The following is a 26781-nucleotide window of genomic DNA, read 5'->3' on the forward strand; positions in this document are numbered from 1 at the left end:
TGGTGTGGTGTTTTTCATCTAATAGGAGTTGTGGGAATGCCATGCTTAGGCTCTGCTCAGCTTCAGCCGAGCCCTCTGGACGCACCTTCTATTTCTTGCAAGTAAGAAAGAGACAGAAGGAGTGCTAGGCCCAGATACTATGTTGGTATCAAGGGTTTCTTATTTCTCCAGGCTTTCTGTTCCTCCTCTGTTTATTCACATACGCATCATCAAATTGAGCGTCACAAATCAGTCTATTATGCTGTTTTGGCTTTATCTCTAATTCTTATCAAAATGTAAAGATTAAAGGCAAAGATTTTTTGTTCAGATGCCATTTGATCTCTTGTGAGCCGCTTGGCAGACTTTCAAACAAGCTTCAAGAATTAAAACTGGTTGCAATAACTAGATTTTTGTATAAATACGTACCTATGGCATTGTTTAATGGAATGCAATTAATTCATGGTATCTATATAGATGAGAGGTCACTGTAGTGTTAAATAAGGTGCAGATCAAATAACATATAGGAATTGAGTTTTACTTTTTTTCTCACGTTCACATTACACCTTTTTCTGACATTTCTAAATTCTAAAATAGTCAGCATGGTGAAATGAAAATAGGGTTGTGGAATGGGCAGCTCTGAGCATTATTCTAGCTTCAAGAGAACTTGTTGTTGTCGTCATCTTGTTAGAGAAACCTTTGCATGTGTACTTGAGAACTCTTGTTTGGCAGAGAGACATACAGGGTGTCAGATCCACGTGAACCAAGGGTGTATCCCCTCAAATGCAACCACAGAAGTTCTGTTTGGAATGCAAACATGGTGCTTCTGCCCTCTCGTGAGCATGAAGATGGGTGGAGGTTGTCCCAGGATCTTCATGAAGATCCTTGCCACCTCCCTTGCTCCAGAGATGAGAGAAAGAACTGGGGAAATTTTTCAGCAGATGCTGGACCAAGGGGCCTGGAAACAAAATGAAAATGTTGTGGGGATTTTCCGGAGCCTGAGCACTCCACGGATGGAGGGCGTGCAGGCCTGTGGATCGCTCCCTCCTGTTTGGGAATAGCCTGCTGGATGCCAGCATGCAGGGGGGTTGCAAGACGCCTTCGAGCGGGGCCTTCCGAGACTGGAGGCGCCTTGGGTTGGAGGTAGAGCCAGACTGACTGGTGATTTCCTCAGGATGTCCAGCCAGTGGATTCGTTTAAAGGTGTGCCGCTGCCCCTCAGGCGACATTCAAGGGGAACTTTTATGTTGGTGCTGATTTTCGTCATAAAAGACCCCCAGAAAAATCCTTGTTAAAAAGCCTCGAATCAATTGCAGTTAACCAATCCTTTGGCTGAATTTTAAGAAGCAATCCAGGGGAGCGGCTGGCGGTCAGTGGCAAGGTGACTTTTCCCTGTTTCAGCCCCCAATTTGCCAGTTAGAAAAGGATGGTGTGTAGCAGTTGGACGTTTTGAAATCCTGGCGAAGCTGCGTCCAGTGGAAGTGAAAGAGACTGGGCTTCATGGAACCCTCTCTTGACCTGGGCAGAAGATCGCTTTGTATGTTCCTAATATATGTAGTGGCAGCATAGGGTGGTAGGTAGTAGTTGTGGGAGCATCGTGGAAAATGGGAATGGAGGCCGTTATTCTTTCTGAGCACCTTGCTGTGATGACAAGTCATCTCTCTGGAATTTGGAGCAGAGAAAATTCTTTCTTGAAAGTTATAATGCTTCTGATCCAACACACGTTTGATGGGAATTTTAACTTTAGGCTCCCAGCAGTCTGCTTGAAGCACTGGAGCAACATTTGGCTTCTCTGGAAGGAAAGAAAACCAAGGAGGTTTCAGCTGCCAGCAGGTAAGTTGCCCTTGGATGGCAATTTAGGTATGGATTCTTGCCGTGGCAAAGATGTCTGTCTGGGGGAAAGATATCTCTCTCTCTCTCTCATTCTCTTCACGTGTCTCAATTGACCTCACATAGCAGAGGCGTTCATCTCTGTTAGTAACAGCCATCGCCAGAACCTTAGCCCTCCTACTCCCTGTCTCTGTGCCAGGAAGAAGAGACGCTGGTGCTAGAGCGAGGGATGGCATCCATCCGACAATGTCAGAGGTGCCAAGGATTCACTGCATTGCAACTCCCCCCCCCCCCACACACACACAGAGTCTCAAAGTACCTGCTCCTGTGATCTGATTTTAAGAGAAGGGGAAAGAAGCAGGGGTAATCAGAGGCTGGCATGGGGAAAATTTAGGCCTGGCCTTTTTCCTCCTTTCCCCAGTCCCTGGTGAATTTTGAACAGAATCCCCTGTTATCATCCACTTTTTATGTTAGATGATATGAGCTTGCACATGACTTTTCAGATGGCCATCCTGTGAGTTGAAGACACTTCAGAAATCTGTATTTCTCTTTACTTTGTGTGAGCAAACAACTTGGATCTAGTGATAACTCTAGAAAACTCCGGTTTCACTAGATCCAGATTTTTCTTTTACATTTTCTGAGTTTTTAACCAGTTTTTAATATCTTCTTCACTGTGAAGCTTTTTGTGGCAGCCCAAAGCACAATCCTGTGCTTATTTCCTTGGATTCGAGCCCCTTTCCATTGTAGTCCACTGTTTTCCCAGAAAACTGTGGACAGGTTTGGAAGCTTTTGTGACTTCCTACTATCTTTGCTATGCTTGGAGAAGTCTCAAGGTGCGGGGCTTGAATTCAGGCCTCGCCGGACTCTCAAAGGAAACATTTGGCTTCTCTGGGAAAAGATGGGAATTTGTTTAAGCTCAGAGATGTTAAGTGTGCATGTTGCGTGCCTTCTGAAAATTCCAGGGCCAGCACTCTGTCCAGTGCGGTTTCCACGCTTGCCAACACAGGAATGTCCTTCAGTAAAATGGATGAAAGAGAGAAACAGCAGGCCTTGGAGGAGGAGCAGGCCAGGCTGCAAGCTCTAAAGGTACGGTTTCTTTTTTGGAGCGTGAAGCATAAATTGTATACATAGTTTTGGCAACTCTCTTTCAGTAGGTCTGCGGAAAAGACTAAACCTCCCTTTAATCATTAAACCGCACCGTGCTTCTGCAAGCTGTTTTCCTTTGCAGTTTTAAAATATGTCTTGTATCTTCAGAAGGTGAGACATATTATGTGTGTTGGGAATGGCTGGTTTCATCCATCTGGTGTAGGTGTAGTTTTGTTCATTTCTAACACCGCACTGACTGCATATTCTTGCTTGTTTTAAAGATTTGGGGATGGAGGTTGCAGCTAAGTCTGTCCGACCCTCCTTGAATTCTGCAGAGATAGAGAGAGAGAGCCTTCTTTGTTCTTTTCGATCCAGATCAAGGAGGTTTGAATGTGTTCGGGCTTTGACTGGGTCATGAGATTCAGCTGAAATTGTCTACTACTGATTTTCCTGGAAAAAAGTTATAAATGAGATTTGTTGGCTGGTTCCAGAATGAGGATGTGGGTTAATTTCTGCAAGTTCGTTAAGTTTCAGTTCCATTTTCATATAGTCTCAGTAATGGAAATGATGCTGCTCCTGCAATTTCTTATTAAATGCTTTCTTGCACAACTATTTATGTGGCAGGAACAGCGACTGAGAGAGATTTCTGTGGTGTCAAATTCTACTTCCACATCTGCCTCGCCAAGCACTTTATCAGGGAAAAGCGTGAACACCAATGCCACTGTTGACATCTTTGCAACGCCTGCACCCACCACCAATAGGTAAGAGTTTTTACAGCACCAGAGCAGATGAGACAAGGAACCTATCGCCAGAGCTAGACATGGGCATGAACCACCCATTCATTTCTCAGCTCAACAGTTGTTTGGCGCTTCAAAGCCCCGCCTCCTCCGGCAGGCGCCCGCTCAGAGGCAGCGGTCTGGCTTCCCTGCCCCGCCTCCTCTGGGCGCTACCTCTGAGTGGGCGCCTGCTGGAGGAGACAGGGCTTTGAAGTGCCAGATGGATCAATGTTCAGCGGATCAGTGAACCAGCACAAACTGCCAAGCCAGTAGTTCGTGCCCATCTCTACTTAGAGTTCTATTCTTCATGCTGAAATGTTTGGGATTGAAAAACTACCCTGAATTAAAGGTTACCAGCTGAGAAAAGTCAATAGGAGGTTTTTTTAATTTTCTTTTTCACTTTTCAAGATGTATTTGTTTACAAGTGGAAACCCAGAATGTGTTGTAACACTTGTGGAGGTCAGCAAGCCCTGTTCTGGAATAAGTCCCTGTAGAATCTCATTTGTGGGTTGCAGAACAGAACTGTAACAATAGTCCTGCAAACAAAAGTAATTCTGTCCTCCTTTTCTTTTCCTGCTAGCGTTGTAATCAACAAATTGAATAATGAGGATTAGATCATTGCTTCCCCTGATAGGGATACATGGATTTATTTCCTTGCATGAGATTTTTATCACCTAATTAATCTGTTTTCCTCTGAACAGGTCTCTTAAAAATCAATTTACAAATGGGAAAGACTTAACTTTTTATCTGACTCTGTGCTGTCTGGTATTATGCAAACTCTAGAGAAAATTACTGTATATAGCTCTGAAATACCTGCTTTTGTACAATCATCCCTCCACCTGTGCTGTGGTTTCAGTTCCAGAGAGCTAAGGGCTTCATCCCGGTGAATGGAAATGAAGCCGTTTGCAGACACATCTTCATGCTTTACATAAAGATCGGGTCGAATTTGGTTATTTGGCTCATAAGAAATAATTAAATAATGATAATTTAATATATAGACTAGTGAATGTCAATATTTGAAGTTATGTTCTTCTTAAAACCCTCAGCATGCCCAACCTTTCTACGGATCTCTTTGACCTTCAGCCAGCGTTTGTTCCTACAGTACAGAGTACTCCAGCCATAGCAACGTCTGTAAGCAGTGCCTGGGGAGGTAAGCTTGGTGTTGAGGCTCAACAGAACCTTGGAATTCTGTCCTCAATAAGCTGTAGCCTTTTAAATTAAATCAGACTGCACTAAATACACAAGCAATCTCTTTTGTCATGAATCTTGCCTTCATTCAGCGATCTGGCAGAACAGCGCAGAGCAAAAAGGTTAACACCTGTTGCTGCACTCGCGAGGCTTTTCTCCGGAACGTGCTGAAATCTTCTGTATTCACATTTCTGTTTATATACCCTCATTTGGCGAAGCTGAATTATTTTTTTTTCCCCTGACTCGTTTGAATAAAGGCATTAAACTACAACAAGCCGTCTTGGCTGGGAGTACATAAAAATAGGAATCATGAAACACACAAGTACATGAGATGGAGATTAGCTAGTTATAAACTTGTTTTGCGTAGCCAGAGAATATTGCATAATTAGGCAGCAGAGGTAAGAGGCTGTGTTAGGTCGACTGGATTCGTGTTGCTTTTCTGTTTCACGTTGCTGAGGTCAACATCTGTGCATATGAAGTGTATAAACCCGTTGTCAGGGAGCAAACCACTTCCTCTTCAGTCCACTGAAATGACAACCCACCCACAGCCCCTTCGGATCCAGCGAATAGCCAAGGGTCTTGGGCACCTGAACGGCTGGTGGTTCAGCCCATGTGGAAACCCTCAAGTTCTGATGCTGGAACTCCTGCAGCAAAGGGCCTGTGTTTATCCTTTGGGAGCCTGACCAACCCATGCAGCGTTATCAACTAGCCGTCACGTGCTCAAGGCTGCTCAACGCCATGAGCTGCCAGCTATGAGATGAATTCTGTGACCGTAGCAGCCAGTCAGAGTGGCTCCTCCAGGGAATAAACTGACATCACCTACTAAAGCTATCAGGGAGCCAGCTGAAGGAACAAGGGTGTCTGCCTTGCATGGTGCCATTGAGCAAGCACATGCAAAATACTTTCCCACGTTCATGGGTGTTGGCTGTCATTCCAAAGAATGCTTGAAAAATGAATTCTCTACTTTCTTTTAAAACAATAGAACTTACCTGGCTAAAACTTTGGGGGGAGACGTTGGAGGCCACACTAGAACCTCAGAGAGGCTCTCTTAATGGGGGTGGAATGATGGCTGCGTGTGTTGCCAATAGAAAGGTGTCTTAAGCCAAAGAGGCATAAGAGGTTAGACAGGAGGAACACCTCTGATATAAGTATGGTGTGTGATGGTTGCTCTGCAGCTCAAAGCCCAAAAGATATACAATCTCCTCCTTTGTAATCTTATGAGCGTTGCTCTAAGTATCCCCCAGTATGTGAGACAGTGGTCAAAATCCTGTTGTGTTAGGTCTGCCTGCACAATGGGAAAGATTCCAGGATGCATGACCCATGTGCCGTCCAAAATTGCAGAAGGAAGAAGCAGCCGGTCCCAGGCAATATCATCATTCCGGCTGCTCAGATAGTGCTTCAGCCTTTAAGAACACTTTGTCTTTTTAGCCGTTTCTTATGAAACCAGAAAGTCGTCCTTTCACCCTGTTACTTTCTTTGCTACCTATTTGTTTGATTCCAGATATCAGATTCTAAGTTTAATTTATTCTATTACAAAAGTGTATCTTTAGCGATAGACTTGCTGTGTTGGTGGGCTGGGCTAGATAACCCCTAGTCATGTTTCCATTCGTACAGTTTTTTTATTCTTAAAATAGCTATTCTTGTAAGAATTTGTTGACCATTATAATACTTGCTTAATTCTTTTTAAATATTTTAAATATTTTGTACTCACTGTTTTTAGATTTTAAACACTGTCTTTTAATTGTTGTAAGCTGCCTTGAGTCCTTTTAAGGAGAAAGGTGGGGCAAAACTATTTTAAATAAATAAGCTGAACAACCTGCAAGTGGAAATGAGACTACAAAAAGTTTTGTTGTGAGAAATTCAGCTTCGGCTTATGATGAGCACATCTGTTGCTTCATTTTATTAACTTTCAAATAATACATCCAACACCTAGATAGGAACAAAAACATTCTGCTGATGTAGGTTCATCCTTGACTGCCAGTCAGAATCTTCTTCACGTGATCTGTGGCTTGGTGTGCTGTGGACTAGGCAGTGGTTCACACCCTTGGGTGTAGAGTAGTCCCATTGAATTAATGGGGATTTAGTGAATCAACTCCTCCTTAGATTCCGTTGACTCAAATTGGGGTCCTTTAAATGTGGCATACACTGGGCTGAAAGACCATTGTAACAGGATCTTGAAATGAAGAAAGTTGTGGGTCTCTTGCATAGAAGACCAGACTGTTGTGGTCATTGGTAAAACTAACTAGCATGAGACCACTGAAAAGCGACCTTGTGCAAAATAGATCCAGTCCTTGTAATTCTGCTTCTTTGAGCTCTCCACGCTGGGAGTGTTCTCTTCCTGATTGCTACTTACGTTCTGCCTTTGCTCTCTTTTTCTTACCCCATCATCTACAAGGGCCTTTCTCATCCACAAATGGCTGTGTTGGGTCTCCGCTGCATCTTGACCTCTTTGATATGAAGCCAGTGGAAGAAGCTGTGAAAAGTACCACCCCTTTTGTAGCCTCTTCCTTTGCCTCCACACAAACCACGGAACTGTTCAGCGGTAAAACATCCTCCAATTTAGTTACAAAGGGACACTGCCCTGTTGCTTCTAGGCCAGAACCCGGTGGCTTTTTACCGTATATGGAAGCAAGATTGTGAAAGGACAAGATTGTGATGGACAAGTTGCCCATTGGGCGACTGAGCATAAAACCGGCATGCAACGCGGTTTGCCTGTTGGCTGTGGCAGCTTCTATGCTTTTCCTTTCATGTGCAGTAAAAAGCGACAGGATTCTGGCCTTCGTAACGACTTCGTTTAATCTTCTGTTTTTAATCTTAATTTCTCTAATTACACCTGAAAACTGAACTGCAAGTTCTAATTAAAGAGGAGACTTGTTATTACCAGTTTTAATTTTAAGATGAAGAGAGAAATACCTATGGAAATGTCTTTTGCATTTAATGTAAGGTTTTGCCCATGCATTTATTTTAAGCTGATGGGAAGGAGAGTGAATATTGTTCGCTGCAATTCACTCGATGCTGTATGGTCCCTTCTTAAGTTTAGCTCTGTTGTCTTTCATGAAGATTATATGTTACTGCTCATAAAGTTCTAGGCTTAATTATTTTTACTTTAACAACTTTACAAACATTTGCAGGGTATCCTGTTCCCTCAGCGTCACAGAAAACTGCCTCTTCTACAATCAGTGTGGATTTTGATGCTGTATTTGGTGGCAAGTCAGCAGGACATGAGTTTAGAGTTGCATCGGGTAAAGTTACTTAATCACATTTTCTGTGGTGTACATGCATGTGTGTAAGCCAGTATTTACCCATAGCTTTCTAGGGATGTAACTCCAGAACTTGGAAAAATTATGATTTTGGCCTGTGGTCTCCCAGAATCCCTTAGCTAGCATGGCCAGGGGCCATGTTGGTTGGGAGACTCTTGGACTGAGTTGAGACTTTGTAATCTAAGGATTTTACCAGCAGCGAATCCAATAAATAGATGAAGAGTGATATGGTTGCAGGCTGGCCGATTCCCCCTTATCACTTGCCAGTTGCCATTTAGTCGTGGTTTTCTTCCTGTAAATACTGTACAGCTGTTACGTAAAGACCATCTAATGTTGTGAGTAGGCATAGCTCAGAGACCAACACTGCTAGATGTTCTTGGAGAGTGCATTAGATATTTGTAGACACTGAGGAGAGGAGAGAGGATGGACCAGTCCCTCTTTATCTCTGTTTGCTACTTACTCAGCTCTCATCAGCTGTCTTCTTATGCCATATATACATGGGAGAAATTTGGCACATGTGCTTTGTTTGGCTAGTATGTAAAATACCATTCGTCATCAAGGCAAGTTCAATTGCTACTTTCAACTGCAATAGACTTATTGAATCAATGTGCTACATGTGTTGATTTATCATTCAGCAGCTGATTTATTTTTAAATGGACTCACGTTTCTAGTTTGTAATTCTGGGTTTGTGTCATCTTTTAGCTGCTTAGAATACATCTGTTCAAGTGGTCTATTTTTAAAAACCACTTTTGGGTCCTCCCCATTTAATGCATGTTATGACTATCTTTCTCTCTTTATCTTTTGGGTATGATTTTCAATGTGGCCTGCTGGGTCGTGGATTCCAATGGGTAAGTTGAAACGTGCTTCTATAAGCTTGACATTTATTGGCTGAAATCCTATTGCAAAGTTTATACTGTGCATAAGGTTACGCTGTGTTCGATTATCCTTTCAAATAACTCTGTGGGTTTTTGCAACAATTTGTGAATGTTTCTCATCAGAGTTCTGAAAGACAGAACCTGTTTCCTGTGCCAGCCAGGAAAAACAAATATTTCCTGTTTACATGGCCCCTCTTCCAGAGTTTTAGAAATATTCACTTGTTTTATTTTGTTACATCTTCAGGGCAAGGACAGCTCACAGTCTTGGGCTCAAGAGATGCCAAGACTTTTGTCTAAAAGATTTTGTTTGCTTTCAGTTGGAGTTTAAATTAACTTCCCAAAATTGCTATTCCATCCTTTTTCAAGTTCAAATGTTACATTCCAATAGCTCATTAAAAATGTTATATGTTATCTCTCCCCCTGCCCACCCCCCAAGAATAATGTAGTGTGTAACCTATATTTTGTCACATCTTGAAGCTCCTTCAAAATGAAGGCTGCACATTGAATGATCGGCTTTTAAAAGGCTAATGGCTCAAAATAACTCATCCTGATTTTGCAGAATTATACATCTAGGCATTTCATTCTATGGATTCTGATGAATGCTTGCATCTGTGGATGTATGCAGACTTCTGCATATGCAGTGTGTGTGTTTTTTTAATGCATAGAGTGCTTGGCTGTTTTCTGCTTCTTGTTTTAATTGAATTATAGTTTAGCATAATACCATATTTTGCATTTTTGTTCTTCCCTTTTTGCCTTTCTTCTCAGTCTTTACAGATGATGTATTACAACCGGCTGTACCAGCACAGAATCAGAGGGGGGCTCAGCAAACTGGGAAGATCCTAGCCAACGACTTAGACTCTTCACTCGCTAATCTAGTGGGAAGTAAGTGCTGTGCCTTTTATAAAACATATTTCACCATATTTATTATTTAAAGCAGTCCCAGTTCTTTATTAAATGCTTCTGGTGTATTCTGTTACAGATCTTGGCTTTGGTGGAACCCCATCCAAAAAGTGAGTTCTCTTTCTGTAACCACTTATTTTAAATTTCAAAATGACCACGTATATGTTGCAAAACTTTCCTTATCTCACATTCTGTTTGTTAAGGTATCAGACAAAACAAAACTCTGTAACATGCTATTATGAAATGATACAAGGTTCAAAGAACTGTTTTAAGAGTTTTGACTCGGCCATGTCTTGCTCCTTTCACGACTAGAGATTGGCCCAAACCGCTGGCTTGGCAGTTTGTGCTGGTTTGTTTATCGGCTGAACTGGTATTTGGTGCTTCCCAGCCCTGCCTCTTCTGGTGGGCATTCACTCAAAGGCAGCGGTAAGTGGCGCTGCCTCTGAGTGGGTGCCTGCCAACGGAAGCAGGGCTGCGAAGTGTTGGATGCTTGTTTGGCTGATCAACAAACTGGCAGTCCATGCTCACCTCTATTCACAACACATCTTTCTTCTTCTAAGGACCACATAAAACGGGTGGTTGTGGGTTTTTCGGGCTCTTTGGCTGTGTTCTGAAGGTTGTTCTTCCTAACATTTCACCAGTCTCTATGGCCAGTATCTTCAGAGGACAGGAGTCAGAACTTTGTGTTCTGGTGCAGTTTGCTTTGGATAGTTGAGTATTTATAGCTGTGGGATCAGCTTTTTTGTCCTTTTCAGGAGACCGGGTGATTATGGTGATCTCTCGTTCTCTCCTCCTTATCACAACAATACACACACAACAAAAACACACTGATCACCATAATCACCCATCTCCTGAAAAGGACAGAGCTGATCCAACAGCTATAAATACTCAACTCCCAAAGCAAACTGCACCAGAACACAAAATGCTACTCCTGTCCTCTGAAGATGCTGGCCACAGAGACTGGCAAAACATTAGAAAGAACAACCTTCAGAACACGGCCAAAGAGCCCGAAAAACCCACAACAACCATCAGATCCCGACCGTGAAAGCCTTCCCAAATACACCATATAAAACTGCCCAGATCTTACAATAAAGAAAAGGTGGGTTTGTTGTTTTTTTAAAAAAGTACATGGATATAGAAAATGAGAGGCAAAACTTGTCATGCCGCTTCCCGTTTGCTTAGAAAAATAAAATATATAAAAGAAGTTCCATAGTGGAAGATGTGTAGAATGTAATTTTGATGAGTTCAAAACATGGTGGTCCCTGTGTGCCTCATCCAGGCAGAAAACCCTACTAGCCTAGTCACCCAGGATCACAACAGCATTTGTGCAAAGCGTGGCTGTTGCACAGGCAGAGGGCAAGCCTTCTTCATGAAGGTCAATGTTGGCGCAAGGGCTCCAAGTGGCAGTTTTCTCTGTTGCTGGGATTTCCCACTCAGCAAAAGCTCCATAGGAGATGGCTCGATGCCTTTGAAAAGAGCACATCAACCTGCCTCTTTCATGTATCATAGTGATAGGCATCTCTTTTTTTTAAATCTGAAAGGACATGTTACGACTGGCATCATGCATGAGAATTTGTGTCCTTTCCATAGGATGTTCTCAGTTCATTCAGATTATAACCGCTCTAATAATTATTATTATTTTTCCTTTTGGTTTTGCGGTAGAGCCTCCGCGTTTTAAAACTCTTAGAGGCCCCTCAGAGCCACTTTCCAAGAATGTCTTCTGATGTGGGAAGTCAGCTGATCTATCAGCTGATTTAGCAGTCATCCCAGTGCCAGTACAATGTTTGGAGAAAAATGTGCTTCCTTTGCTGCAAGGATCATTTTAATTCTCTTAATTTACTGACGTAGGCACTTTCTAAAGCAACCTGGGATGTACTGTTAGTAATTAAAGGAGACACAGTGTCAGCAAGTGCTACGTGTAATATTTTTCAAAATCCATAGCGATGAAAGTGGCAGCCAGATGAGATTAGTGGTTAAGAGAGTAGTTCAGTATATTGCTGTAGGATTTAGCTGTTCCTTATATGCAGAAGCTGAACTGTAAATTCACTTTTAGGTCTGATATGCAGTGGAATCAGCCTACAGAGAAGAAACTTACTGGCGGAACCAACTGGCAGGCAAAAACAAGCACCTCAACAACATGGAATACTGTCCCGATTCCTCCTGCTCCACAGATGGTAACATCTTCAGTGTTCAGAAATCTGGACTTGAATTTGTGTGTTGGTGTTTGTTCTCTTTTCTCTGGTTTTTAATAATCTTTCAAGCAGTTTCATAAATACTCCATTTTATGTAAGGAATTTCTAGTTAAAGTGTTGGTATGACCTTAGGGACTGTCAAAAGATTAAACCATAAAATTCGTTGGTGCATTTTGGTGCTCGAGGTGCATCTGTTGATGTATCCAATAACTGGCCGAACTTCTGGATAATTGCTTCAGTGTTCTTAGGCTGAAATTCAGTATATTTTCAGTGTCTTTGAATGCTTAAGATACTGGCCAGGACCCAAATAATTTTTTAGGTTTAAACAAGGAACTTGTAGAGTTCTTAGCCAGTAGAATTCTTAACTTCTTCTGAACACCTCATGCTGCCTACCCACCTCCTCTCCTCCTTTGCTCTGATTCACATACAGTTGTTTCCCGCTAGACGATTATGTCGCAGAACGTTTTTTTGCTATACAATGAGTTTTTGCGTTCGCTATAGCACTTCGCAAAACGGTGTTTCCTATGGGCGATTTTCGCTGGATGATGTTTCAGTCCGTGTAGGCTCTCTCCACCTGAATCTGAGTACAGCAGAACTGGGGTTCTAGTTCATCTGGAGAGCCTACATGGGTAAACGAGACTCTTCCTTTTCAGACCGTCGTTTGTACAGTCTGCCATTTCTATATGTTAGAAATGAACTGCAGACAGGGCTGCTGGGCCCACATGCTCCTGTGTGCTCCCCACATGAGTTAAAAATCCCTGAAGAGGGTTCGTATCTTCTGGACGACCCCAATCCTTTCTCATGTGTGGAGAGAGAGAGAGAGAGATCTTTTTGTCTCCCAAAGATCATCCAAATAACACAACTGCCTTGGTGGCTTCAGTAAATCCTGCTGTGTCCCTTCTCAGTGAAACTGTAGCTCTAGTCATGGTGGGTTTGACTGAACACAGTTAAGTTCAAGACTAGCTCGTCTTGTTCCTCACTGAAAGTCACTCTTGTTCTGATCTCCTGCCACTCCCAGTAATTGTCTGTCCTTGCTCCTTTTTGCTGTGCCAGAATGGAGTCCCTTTTCCTGGATATGTAAGTTATTTTCCTACGAGCTTGGCATCTATTTTACGTGCTCTACAAAAATACGATGCCTTTTGAATGGCTTTTTTCAGCATTCCCAGTGGAGTTTGTAGCCAAACCTTACACGCTGCCTTCTGTTCCTTCCTTTCAATTAAAGGTACCTGCTCCAGTAACCTATCCGGTGAATACACCTCAAGTGCCTATGTATGGAATGGTAAGTATGTTGAATTTGTAGAGGAGTTGTGTTTTGAATGCTTTACATCAGTGGTTCTTAACCTTGGGTTACTCTGGTGTTTTTGAACTGCAACTCCCAGAAACCCCAGCCAGCACAGCTGATGTTGAAGACTTCTGGGAGTTGCAGTCTAAAAACACCTGAGTAACCCAAGCTTAAGAACCACTGGTTTACATGCCAAAAGAGCCAGTAAAATCATATCACCAATGAGTCTTCAGTTGTCCTGCTATTGATTTTTCCCCCCATTACTGCATGGTCTGAAGATCCTCAGGTGTCGCTTGGCGTTGGGGCCAGTCTCTGAGGCAATTTCATTTTGCCCTAATTGATCCCACTAAATTCTAATTGGGAGGCAAGGTTCCCTCTTAATTACGTAACGAGAGGGTGCCTCTTTCTGTAGGACAGCACCCTTATAAGTGGGTGACGTCCTTTGGGGAAGCTTGTTTCTCTCCGCCACGTCTCTTTCCGGAAGCAAACAAATGCCTGATTGCCGGTCACTTTGACTGTAAGCAAAAAATGAGCAGAAACAAAATTAAGAAAAAGTAATTGTTATTTCAGTGTATTTCATAGCAATCATATTTCTTGTCTGCATTTTAAAAATTGTTTTGAGACTAATGTCCTCAATATTTAAGACAGGAGGTCTGATGCTAGCTGGTCTGCTTTAGTCGTGTTTCGTTCTTACTGATTTTATCGACCTGGTTTTGTTGTTCTGTTATTTTTGATGCCTTCGGAATCACTTTGTAAAGCAAAAATCAAGGTATCCATAGTTCATGGTTGAGGCATAATCCCTACTTATTATATACAGAATCCAAAGAGAACTGATATATTGAGGATATATATCCTTGTGACTGATACATTTTTCAAGAAGTGTAGCTCAGTGGTAGAGCCCGTGCTTTGCACCCAGAAGGTTCTTGGTTCAATCCTTGGGATCTCTTGTTGGAAAGAATCCCAGGTTTCAAGGTGAGAAAGAACCCGCCCTGCAAGTGTCTGTGGCTATCAGAACAGACACTTGCAGCCTGGTGGTCTAAAGTGGAATATGGTAACTTTGCATGTAATATAACCTGCAAACTGCTCTCTGGAGAACTCAGGAATTGCCTGTTCTAGCCCTTGATATGCCAAGTTAAACTGGGGTTTGGCTACCAGTTTATCTGAGCATTAGGCATATGAGTTGAAGACTACTGTATTTATGTTTGGGGTGGATGTGTCCTTTTTCAAGCTGAAAGAGTAATAAAGGGATTTCCTCGTTCAATCATGTAGGTACCTGCTCAGATTGGAACTACGCCTATTATGGCACCCCAGCCTATGATTTATACCCAAACAGGTCTAAGGCCGACAAACCCCTTTGCACCCATCTCTGGAACACAGGTTAGTGCTTTCTTAATAGGTACATGAAATACTTTCGATTTCTGCTTATCAGAAGCTCTGCATTTTCCGTTGGCTTGGTGGCACTTAGCTAAAGCACTTTATGCATTCTCTTTTGCGGGAGATTGATTCCCTTTTTTTGTAAGCTAACGAGGAATTAATGTGTTCTTATTCAGTGTGTAGAAAATGATAGGGAGTACATATTCCCACAGTGGAGAAGGCTGCCCTATGCATAGGTAGGTAGCTTTCCTCGGGTGCCAGAAGAATAGTGGGATCAAGCAACCTTTGGTCTTACTTCCTTGTAGATGGATGACATAGCCCTCCTGTCTAGCTTTCCCACCTAGCTTCCTGCGATGATAACCCTTTGTATGGAATTTTGTTAGAGCTTTCCGAGAGAGCACTTTATTCAGTCTCCAGATATAGGGTAGGGGTGAACTAAATACCAGCCCTGCTTCGGAAATGTTTAGGTGCTGCAACTCTTAGCCTTCTAGCAGCCAGTATACAAAGGACAGGATTCATACTGCAAAACGCTGAGAGAGGAAATGGAAGAAAATTAGGGAAATGGAAGGTAGAAGGGCAGGATATGGGGTAGGTAGAGATTCACAGTGTTTATATGCATTTTTTTTTAAAAAAATATGAATTATGAGGGAACCAGAGGAAAAGGGCTAAGTTGACAGATAATATGATGGGAGTGTGAATACTGATGCAGGTGATGGCCACCAAGAGTCAGGAGGAGATAAGAGGGAGGGCATCAGATGATGAAATATAGCCCCACTCTTAAGGAAGTGTCCCTCAATTCCAGTGGGCTTTTTTTTTTTTGGCATAATCTTGGATTAGGATGATCTATCAGGATAACTCAAAATATGTTAATTTAAAATGGCTTTTCAACCAGTAGTAGTAAGTTCCTTCAATAATGGCTACATAGCTGCCCAGCTCTAAACTCTGGCTATTTGTATTATTTATTGAATGGGAGATTTTCATTTTGCTTTAAAGTAAGGGGGGGGGAATTGGTTTGTCTCATAACAGAAAGACTAAGTTGCAGCTTAAGAAGTACGTATTCTGCTAGCATTTATAAAGTCACAGGTTTCAGACTTGATAATGTGCGGTTATAATTGCCCGAAGGTTCTTATATATTTCACTCTCACTCGAAATTAGATACCTGGGCGGGCTTGTGTTAATAGAGTTCTGCTTGTTAATGGCGTTAATCCAATCTGATTTCTTCCGTTTCAGATACAGTTTATGTAGATCTGCCAAAGCAGCAAGACACCTCGACAACCAAATATTGGTAGAAAGAAGGTTGAACTTTTAAACTGCAGTCTTCGCCAGGGCACATATCTGCTCCCCGTACAACAGAAATGACTTTAACTTGCCGTGCTTTAGAGATTCTTGTTATAACAGTCACTATGGTATGAAATCTTGTTTGGTTTTTGATAGTGTACGACTGTTTTCAGTGGAAAGTTTTAAGTGTTGGTGAAGCTGATGGTCAGCGAAGCATGACAAGAAAATTTTTGGCTTTCCTTATTAAGAAAGAGCTGACTTGGGAGTCATTGGCAACGCCTCCATCCAACAGCTAGCCTTGAGGAAGCAAGTGGAGGGCATAGGACGTCTATTTATTTCCCCCCCCCAAAAAAAACCCCACCCCTCTTTGGTTGATGTAATTATGGCACTACTTAACGAAGCTGAGCAATAAACTTTTTCAGATACTCTTCATGGGTGCCTGACACAATAAATATTGTGACAAGAAAAAAAAATCTCGCATTATCACCAACGCCAGTCTCGCGCAAAAGCGGAACGCTTCGGTCATGCTAAACTAGCTTCTTCTAATTCACAAAAGTTTGTACTGTGAGTTTTAAATGCTGTGAATCAACTTTAAATGTAGGCCATTAACAGGAAAACTAGTCAGTTGGCGTTATAGCGGAGTGTCGTCTAGCCCCATAGAAGTCTGCTTTGGCAGAGACCTGGCGTCTCCCTCTAGTCCAAGAAAAATCGTACGCTATGGAGAAGTGGATGGCAGTAGCTGCACTTCCTTTAGACAGCCTCGTATGTACAGATAACGGCAGCATCGCTTCTGACTCTAGCTAGAGTTCCCTTCATGTCTCAGAAAACCTCCCGTCGGCAGCCGGCAGCGCATCTGGGAAACTTTTCCTCCTCCTCTTCTTGCCCTTTATTTAAGACGTGGGGCGTCCACATTTTGTGAGTGGTTCATCAGTTACTGTGCTGCACTTTAAGAACTGGAATTTGTATTCTTGAACCCCTTCGTCTCCGTGACCTTAGCTTGCGTCCCTTGTTGTGGACGAGGGAGCGACCGGAGGAAAGCGAAGAAGCAAAAGCGGGAGGCCCAGTCCGAGGAAAAACCAGGGGAGCACGTGTGTAAATATTTTAAACGTTGTAAGTACAAAATTTCAACAGTGCTGCAGATTTTCTCTCTCTCTCTCGTTCCTTTGCAAGACGTACAAAATGCAAATGTTGGACTGCTTTGAGAAACCCGGCTCAGTTTTCTTTTGTGTTGAAAAGCTCAGACGCTGGGCCTTGCAGGCGTTCGAGAGAGCAATTGCCGTGTTAAGGGCGCTTAAGAAGCGTGAGAATCACGGCCTGATGGTCTGCGTCTTTCAGGACTGCCCCCTTACCCTGAAATGATGAGCAAACGATATTTTAAAAAATCACTGCGTAATTTGACATGTGACGTTCAGGGCTTATTTCTGAAGGGAGATGGCCACAACAAGAGCAAGAAAAAAAAGATTGTACAATCCCTGCCCGGCTCCCAAATGCTTTTTACGGTGGAACACTCATAAAGGCACTCTTATGTCCCTCTTTCTGTCACTGCCGTGATGGGAATTTTTTTGTCTGTTACAGGAGCAATAACAGCAAAAATAATGATGATGATTGGTTAATGCCAACATGAACTTCCTTTCACAGAGCTTGCCACTTCTGGTCGTAAAAATATTTGGAAACGCAGCGCTTGGGCACCTCCTTCCGAGTTTTTGCCAAGTTGTGGTCCTTGTTCCCCTGAGGGGAAGGGGTTCACAACGGACACAAAGTCCTTTTGTGGGTCAGGCCGTGTCAAATTCTAGAAAACCAGCCCTTCCTCCCTGTAAGTGTCTCTCGTGTTTGTTAATATTGTGCCAAGAATGTAAGGAAAAAAAAAACATTTTTTAAAATAATGCTTGCTTCAAAAAAAAAAAGGATATACTTGTTCTGTCAAAACTAAACATGATTTTTTTTAAAAAAGAAGACTCTTTTTTTACATACATGTTTGCAATTTGTAACCACTAACTTTGTATGGATTAAATGTTGCAAGTGAAAGAAATGTTTTAGACCAAATCTTGGACATGTACTGGCACAGACATAAACTGGATGCATGTAATTAAATGTGGAAAATGACTTTTCAAGGGCTTCTGGCTTTAATGTACTCTCCGGGTTTATCCAAAACCAATATTTAGTGTAGCCCCACACAAGCTGGAATCGCTTACCTGTGGAAGTTGTTTTAGTGAATATTCTAGTGAATTAATTCAGCTGATCCTCATTTTCCAACCAATTTTCAGTCTTTCAGACCGGTTTGGACCAGTACATGTATCTTTAAAAAAAAAAAAAAGACTTGGGATTTTATAGTAACTCACTAGAAATGTTTGATTTCAGAGGTTTTGCCCGTGTAAGGTTTTCACAGTGTCAAATAATCAGCAAGGTTTTTGACTCCTAGAGATTATTTTCTACTCATTCATTTTAACTATGTGTAATTTATTGCATTTACTAGCTGCAATCTTCCAGCAGGGAAAGTCATGCAGGACGCAGCCTCTTAGAGAGATGGCAGCTTTGGCTCTCGAGATGAAAGTGTATTTTGATATTAAGTGCTTTTTACAGTATTGTACACTAGTTATTTTTGATTTTAATGGAATGATGATCCAAAGTGCAGTAAGAGCTATGACCTTCCCATTGCAATCATAATGATGCATAAACCCCAGATATTTTCAAATGTTCTGCAGACCACATTGCAGTATAATTTCTATCTGTACTTCATCCTTTAACTTACAGTCTGCACTAAACACACACAGCTTCTGGCCTGTTCATATCTCATTTTCACCTCGTGCTCACAGTTTTTGTATCCAGCAATGCTGGCCCAAGCAACAGAGTGAACGGAGTTAAAAATCTTGTTGGCATGGTTATGCTAGATGCCACCATTGCACAAGGGGATGTGCAGCGCCTTGGCCAAAAATGTTGGGTACCATTTTCACACGGACTCACAAAGTGTGCAACTGCTATTGCATGGAACGTATAACATCTCCCTCACAGTGCAAATGTAAAACATGCCCTGTGCTCTTCACAGCTTTTTCAACAATTTGCATTAGGGATTTTTGTTGTTGTTGTTCATAAATAAACATGAAAATGTCCAGTAGAACCCCATGAATAAAATTGTACACTCGAAACATTTCTGAGTTTATTTAATAGCGGTTAGAGATGGGCACAAACCGGTGATTCGTGCTAGTTCATTTATCAGCTGAACAGATGTTCGGCGCTTCCCAGCCCTGACTCCTCTAGCAGGCGCCCACTCAGAGGCATCGACCTTGCTTCCCTGCCCCGCCTCCTCCAGGCGCTGCTGCTGAGTGGGTGCCGGCCGGAGGAGGCGGGGCTTTGAAACACCAGACACCCTATCAAGCGGATCAATGAACTGGTAGTTCATGCCCATCTCGAAGAGTGGCATCTGGTTCAAAACATTTCATTCACCTTGTACCAGCTGTGTAAATACTAACATTGACTTTCTGGAGGAAACATTTTGCTGAGAGTTCTCTAAATTATATTCAGTTGTTCTTGTTCTGTTAACCAAATCTTCCATGTAAGCAGGGGGGTGGAGGGTTGGGACTCCATCCCAGAGCATTCCCCTTGCCCTGGGGAGGAAGGGGAGATGGCAGCATCCAAATCTTGCTGGCGGTTTCTTGTAGCCAACCTGGGCAACAATGTGCCCTTAAGGAATAGAATTAATAGTTTGGCTGCCAGGCTCTGCACTGTTTTGCCCTGTAAAGTATTTGGAGGTGTTCAACTCCCCCGTTTTTCACCACCACCCCCGCTTTAGATGCAGGTATAGTGTCTGGCTCCATGCCACAAGATTGCAAGCCATCATTTTGAATATGACCCTAGCGAATGGGGGGTGGTCACTAGATAGAAACTGTAGGGGAAGTGCTTTTTTTGGAGTGGCTGTGCCAGAAATGATTTTTTTAAAGGAAAAAAGTACAGGCCGCTGTACTGCTTTCAACTTCCAGTTGGCTAAAGGTTGTTTACAATTATATTAGCGGTATTGTAATTGAACTGTCTGATGATGATGATGAGTTATATTTATCAAATTCTACGAGAGAGAAAAAGCCAGTCAGGTGTCTTCAGATATTTCTGGCAGTTTATCCTTTTCCTGTTGAGTGCATTTATCAACACACGAAGGTGAGTGCTAAGAAAGTATCCCAGCTAAACCTAGGATGTACCACTCTTAAGATTTCAGAAGTGAGCCCAACTGCATCGAGTGGGAGTTGCTCCCAGCAGAATTTATATAGATTTGCAGCCTCAATTTTAGATTGGTATTTTCTGCATTAACTGGGTAAGAATAATCATTGCACACCATCAAGACAATTCTGATTTATGGCAACCCTTTAAGGGGGGGGGGCGTTTCTAGGTATAGAGCACAATATTCAGAAGTGATTTCCCATCTTCTGGGGTCATCCTGGGACTGTGCAATTTGCCCAAGGCTGTGCAGCCGGCTGGCTTTCCTCCCGGCAGGCACCGTGGGAAATCAACTCCCAACCTTTGGTTCTGCACCCAGATTCACTGAGCTATTCAGCCAGTTCTTACCTAGATTCTTTTTTTAAAAATTATTATTCGCTATAATTGGCCTGATAGAGCAAGGTTATAATTTCCACAGATATTCAGATCCTGCTTATGAAGAGAAGAGCATATATATTGCATACTGTACATGTATGTATACAAATGCATACACACATAATTTCCTACCTTTTCACTTTACCACTCTTAATGGAGGGATTTAGGAAATAGAGGAAGATAACAGAAAAGGAAAGACCAGAGATCTGTTCAGGAAAATTGGACATATTAGAGGAACATTTTGCGCAAAGATGAACATGATAAAAGACAAAAATGGGATGGACCTAACAGAAGCAGAAGACGTCAAGAAGAGGTGGCAAGAATACACGGAGGAATTATATCAGAAAGATGTGGATATCCCGGACAACCCAGACAATGTAGTTGCTGACCTTGAGCCAGACATCCTGGAGAGCGAAGTCAAGTGGGCCTTAGAAAGCCTGGCTAACAACAAGGCCAGTGGAGGTGATGGTATTCCAGTTGAACTATTTAAAATCTTGAAAGATGATGCTGTTAAGGTGCTACATTCAATATGCCAGCAAGTTTGGAAAACTCAACAGTGGCCAGAGGATTGGAAAAGATCAGTCTACATCCCAATCCCAAAGAAAGGCAGTGCCAAAGAATGCTCCAACTACCGTACAATTGCACTCATTTCGCACGCTAGCAAGGTTATGCTCAAAATCCTACAAGGTAGGCTTCAGCAGTATGTGGACCGAGAACTCCCAGAAGTACAAGCTGGATTCCGAAGAGGCAGAGGAACTCGAGACCAAATTGCTAACTTGCGCTGGATTATGGAGAAAGCCAGAGAGTTCCAGAAAAATATCTACTTCTGCTTCATTGACTATGCGAAAGCCTTTGACTGTGTGGACCACAGCAAACTATGGCAAGTTCTTAAAGAAATGGGAGTGCCTGACCACTTTATCTGTCTCCTGAGAAACCTATATGTGGGACAGGAAGCAACAGTTAGAACTGGTCATGGAACAACTGAGTGGTTCAAAATTGGGAAAGGAGTACGGCAAGGCTGTATATTGTCCCCCAGCTTATTTAACTTATATGCAGAATACATCATGCGGAAGGCTGGACTGGAAGAAACCCAAGCCGGAATTAAGATTGCCGGAAGAAATATCAACAACCTCCGATATGCAGATGATACCACTCTGATGGCAGAAAGTGAGGAGGAATTAAAGAACCTTGTAATGAGAGTGAAAGAGGAGAGTGCAAAAAACGGTCTGAAACTCAACATCAAAAAAACTAAGATCATGGCCACTGGTCCCATCACCTCCTGGGAAATAGAAGGGGAAGATATGGAGGCAGTGTCAAATTTTATCTTCCTGGGCTCCATGATCACTGCAGATGGAGACAGCAGCCCTGAAATTAAAAGGCGCCTTCTTCTTGGGAGGAAAGCGATGACAAATCTGGACAGCATCTTGAAAAGCAGAGACATCACCTTGCCAACAAAAGTCCGAATAGTCAAAGCTATGGTTTTTCCTGTCGTGATGTATGGAAGTGAGAGCTGGACCATAAAGAAAGCAGACTGCCGAAGAATTGATGCCTTTGAATTGTGGTGCTGGAGGAGGCTCTTGAGAATCCCCTGGACTGCAAGGAGAACAAACCTATCAGTTCTAAAGGAAATCAACCCTGAGTGCTCACTGGAAGGACAGATCCTGAAGCTGAGGCTCCAGTACTTTGGCCATCTAATGAGAAGAAAAGACTCCCTGGAAAAGACCCTGATGTTGGGAAAGTGTGATGGCAGGAGGAGAAGGGGACGACCGAGGATGAGATGGCTGGACAGTGTCTGCGAAGCAACCAACATGAACCTGACACAACTCCGGGAGGCAGTAGAAGACAGGAGGGCCTGGCGTGCTCTGGTCCATGGGGTCACGAAGAGTCGGACACGACTAAACGACTAAACACACACACACAGGGTTTTAGAAGAGCAGGAAAAGTAGGATTTTAAAATGGTGAGGTTGTTTTGACTGCCTGGGGGAGCAACAGCAGTTGGACTGTAACACGTATGATGATTTCCTTTCATAACCAGGTTGAGAGGGATGATAATTTTCTTACGTGGATTTTATCAAGCCATGTAAGCTCCCAGCAGCAGTGTGGTAGCTCAGAGAAAAATGCTGTTGAATTCATAGAGCGCTTTTTCTAAGGACCCAATTCAGACAGAGAGGGCAGTACCTCCATGTATGTGTGTATGTGTATCTATTTTCTGCTCTTTTTGTGTGTAGACATATATACGTGTATGCTTCTCTATGTATGTATGTGTATATACATACAGTAGGAGCCCTGTATCTGCAGGGGATCGGTTCTGTAGCAGATGTTGGAAAAACAAGCTATTACTGTATAAAAGTGAATGTTCCCTCTCATGGCCAGTTCTGATAATGACATTGTGGAAATAGATTTCTCTAGCAAACACTATCTGTATCATCATCTCTGGATCTCCCATGTTCTGGTAACGTCATTGCTAATATAAATATATAGAATTCTTCTTTTAATATTTTCAGTCCGTGGTTAAGTGAATCAGCAGATACCGATCAGGCGGATGAGAGGGTCCTACTGTATCTCTTTGTCTCTTTTCCGTGCTTCGTATAAGATTTTAATTCTCAGCAGCATCCAAAAGTGTGTGTGTGGGGAAGCTGAAGGCAGCCCATCGTAGTCTTACCTCTCATCGGTTTATTCATCCACATAGCTCCCCTAGATACATTTCTTTCGTCATGATAATTGAGGTGGAAGGAGAGGGCTGCTGTTATGAATCAGGTGGAGTTCAGGCATCGGAAGGGGAAATTTCCGTTTTAAACACCTTTAGCTATAAACACCATCTCCTTTAATAAAGCGACACGCGATTAAACAGCCACAGCAGCTCCTGTTGTCGTACTCAGTTGCCCAACGGAGAGGGAAAACATTGTGATATTGATAGGTCATACTTGAAAATGCCTCTTCTACAGCTCTTTGTTTTTCTACATAAACATTTCATCTTTGAAAACAGAATAAAGACTTTTGTGTTCTCTGCATAGGGTAAGAATGTGTAGAGATGCTTTTTTTAAAGAAGCAAGTATATTTGGGGGGTGGTGTAAAAAGTCTTTGACTGAAATACAGGGTGTTCTGAGGTCTGTTGGGTTGTGTTTTTCCTCCCTTTGATGTGTAGTAGGGGAAACGTGGGTTTCAGTTTTACAATAGAACGCACTGTGGATCAGTGCTTTTATTTGTACATAAAAGGGAAAACTTAAGTAGCCTGCATTTTTGAAGACAACATTGACATGTGCTGTGTATTGGGTCACTTATTTCCATTTTAAAGATTATATTTTTGAGTAATGAAAACTGTACGCATTCTCACTACAGTTACTGGAGGCTACTTAGGAATAATTGCTTTTGACTCTAAAAAATGTAACTTGACTTCTTGACTGTTGTGTACTGCTTGCTATGTATTGTGTTAGCTCATTTTTACCGCTAAGTATTGGGTATGTGTTTATTTTAAAGGATTGTAAAAACCGGTGCAGTTTCTCTCTTCTCCTGACCCTGCCATTTAGCCAATGTTTCTTTCATATTTTGCAAATTAGTAACGTCTTGTCAACTTAGTTGGCTAGGATTTCCTCAAAGCTCTACAAAGGAAGGAAAAGGTGCTAAACCCATATGTCTTCTATTTGAATTTCATCACATTGCTCATATACTCCCTTCTTTCTTTCCACACAGCCTACAAAACACAATCGACTTGTGCCTTTTTGTAGATGTTTATTTGGGGGCAAGGGGAAGCTTCTAATTTGCAATATGACTTTTTAAAAGTTACTTGTTCTCGGCTCTGAGCAGTAATGGAAATCCATATATTGGGAATATGGTTTTGAATTACATCTTGTATTTGAAATAGAATACATTTTGGGTTTTTGTGGTTGTTGGTTTTATTTTACACTGCATTTCTCCTTGCTTTGGTCTGTATGAAATGGGAGAAGACGCTTTTGGGCCAGCAAGGACAACCTACACATCATGGTTTTCAGACTGACGTTAGGCTGCGTGGTTCCATGCTGTGTGGTTCCCAAAACAACATTTTAAGCTAGTAAGATCTGAATGTCACTGAAATGAGGTACATGACTAATGATTGGGTTTCCATGAGTATTGGTGGCATAAATGGAAGTACTTTCTTTGCCCCGTATTCAGGCATTGAGTTTGGCCAGTGTATCTTAGAATCATCATCTTTGAACTACAGAGCTGGAAGGGAACCTATGGATTTTCGAGTCCAGCCCCTGTCAAGGAGGCACAGTGGGGAATCAAACTCCCAGCTCTGAAGCCAGAGAGACCTAAGCCAGCGAGCTATCCACAGACAGAATCACAAAATATTGCCTATTTTATTCAGCCGTTACTGCTTCCCAGTATTCTTCAGCATTATGTAGCTGAGCTGTTTTATCTAGTTGGTGAGCAGGGTGAGTCAGGGACTATATCAGACAATACAGTGACCCATTCTGTGTGTTGATTCCCAAGGAAATGGGGGGTGTCACCCCCAACAATATCTGCTATATCTTTCTTTTCTTAGAGAGAAGGTGAATGGCCAGAGACCCTCAACCACTGAGCTGTCCACAGACAGAATCACAACACCTTGCCTGTGCTGTTCAGGCAACCCCTTCCTCCCCTCATCTGGTTTGGCTTTGTGTTGTACCTAAAGAGCTGCTTAAATGAATAAACCCAAATTAAAGCCCTAAACCCTAAGAGTGCTACTGGTCTTCTAGTGACCAGTCCCCATAGCTGCCAAAACGCTGCTAGTGGAGCCACGCAGAGTGTGTTTCTAGTGATCACCGTCAAAACAACACACCCTGAGGGTCGTGATATCCTTGGAAAAGTTGCTTTTTTGGGGGGTGACCTAAATCTTGCTGTATTTATATTTATAGTGTACCTCGCACACACCTTTAGGCTTGGCATGAGGCACACTGTCTCTGTTGCAGGCTGCCTGTATTTTTTAAAAAATCCTTGTTGAATGCAGTTACGGAGTTGACTGCTTTATGCAAATAGAAATGATCAAGAGAACAACTCTTATTAAGCTGGTTTCCCGTCTGTTTCAAGGCCAGCAGTTCTATATTTTTAAAAGCCATAGGCCAACAATATCCGCTACATAGCTCGAGTGACAAATAACACACACTTCGAATACTGCATGAATACAGTGGGATGCAGTATCCATGGGGGATCATTCCCTCGCGGTGTGGGTGCGGGCGCTGGAAAGCATGGCTAGAGAAACACTCTATATAGCCAAGTCTTTGGTTTCCTCTCGTGGCCAGTTCTGACAATACACTTTGGAAATAGGTATTTCTTGTTTGGTTTTGGTTTTTAATAATTTTAGGCAGTGGATAAGTGAAACCACGGGTGCTGATCCTGCGGATATGGTGGTCCTTAGTTAAGCAGATGGTTCAGCCAATATAGCATCAGTTTCTGGCTGTTCAGGGTCATTAAAATACAGTAGTTTATTTACTACTTGTGCCACTGTGTTTAATCAACTATAATATTGTGATCTTGTTACCTTATAGCTTGTGAAAGGTACATGAAGCACCAAATCCGTGTGGAACTTGGGGTAATGAAGCTGGATTCATTAAATTATTTTAAAAATAGTATTTAAAAGACATTGTAAAACTGTTAACTGAAGTACAACTGGAAATCCAAGTTGTCTTGTCATTAATAAGATGTTACTGAATGAATTATGTTCTCTTTTATTTTGGACATATAGTTTTGACTTCTGAAGATGCTCTTGTATTCTTCCCCGCCCCCATATTTGAAATGCTTCTCACTGGTAATGTTTTTTATTTCATGTTTGAAATATAGTTTAATGGAGTGTCTCATTCTTTTCTGTTTCCGTCGTATCTCGTTTCCCCACCTCTGCTTGTTATAATTTAGATGGAACTTCTTTCCTTTTGAAATTTTGCAAAATGTGACCATAATATGTCTACCTTAAAAAAAAATGTCATGTTCAGTTCCTAATCCCTTTCCCCAATTTTGCTGAAGCACAGGGTTTGCTACATTAACATTTTGATAATTCTCGCACTTCATGGCTCGGCAGTATAAAAAAAAACATGGATGTGATTGAGGCTGTTGTATAAGAGTCCTCCATTTTGTTACCAGGTTTTGGAAAATAAACTTTGGCACAAAGCAACTTTCGTGTGTGTTTAATATCTATTGAAATGAAAATCTCCGGTTTGGGCAATGAAATATTGTT

At 42.2% G+C, this 26781-nt stretch overlaps 1 protein-coding gene across 4 annotated transcripts in view; it reads left to right on the plus strand.

The window, feature by feature from the left end:
• LOC110074281 (phosphatidylinositol-binding clathrin assembly protein) overlaps positions 1–18119 on the plus strand; it is a 38537-nt gene extending 20418 nt beyond the window's left edge. For 3 of the 4 annotated variants that reach the window (XM_072981370.2, XM_078380790.1, XM_072981372.2), the window contains 13 exons: positions 1723–1808; positions 2768–2891; positions 3516–3652; positions 4714–4817; positions 7251–7397; positions 7987–8097; positions 9765–9872; positions 9970–10000; positions 11944–12064; positions 13136–13159; positions 13305–13361; positions 14634–14741; positions 15969–18119. In XM_072981370.2, the coding sequence (XP_072837471.2) occupies positions 1723–1808; positions 2768–2891; positions 3516–3652; positions 4714–4817; positions 7251–7397; positions 7987–8097; positions 9765–9872; positions 9970–10000; positions 11944–12064; positions 13136–13159; positions 13305–13361; positions 14634–14741; positions 15969–15983 (1173 nt within the window). In that variant the 3' untranslated portion in view covers positions 15984–18119. The remainder of the gene's footprint in view (positions 1–1722; positions 1809–2767; positions 2892–3515; positions 3653–4713; positions 4818–7250; positions 7398–7986; positions 8098–9764; positions 9873–9969; positions 10001–11943; positions 12065–13135; positions 13160–13304; positions 13362–14633; positions 14742–15968) is intronic. The other variant, XM_072981371.2, reaches the window with a different exon arrangement.
• Positions 18120–26781: the final 8662 nt, after the last annotated feature.

Source organism: Pogona vitticeps, chromosome 11 (genome assembly GCF_051106095.1).
Source record: "Pogona vitticeps strain Pit_001003342236 chromosome 11, PviZW2.1, whole genome shotgun sequence".
Lineage (NCBI taxonomy): Eukaryota > Metazoa > Chordata > Lepidosauria > Squamata > Agamidae > Pogona > Pogona vitticeps.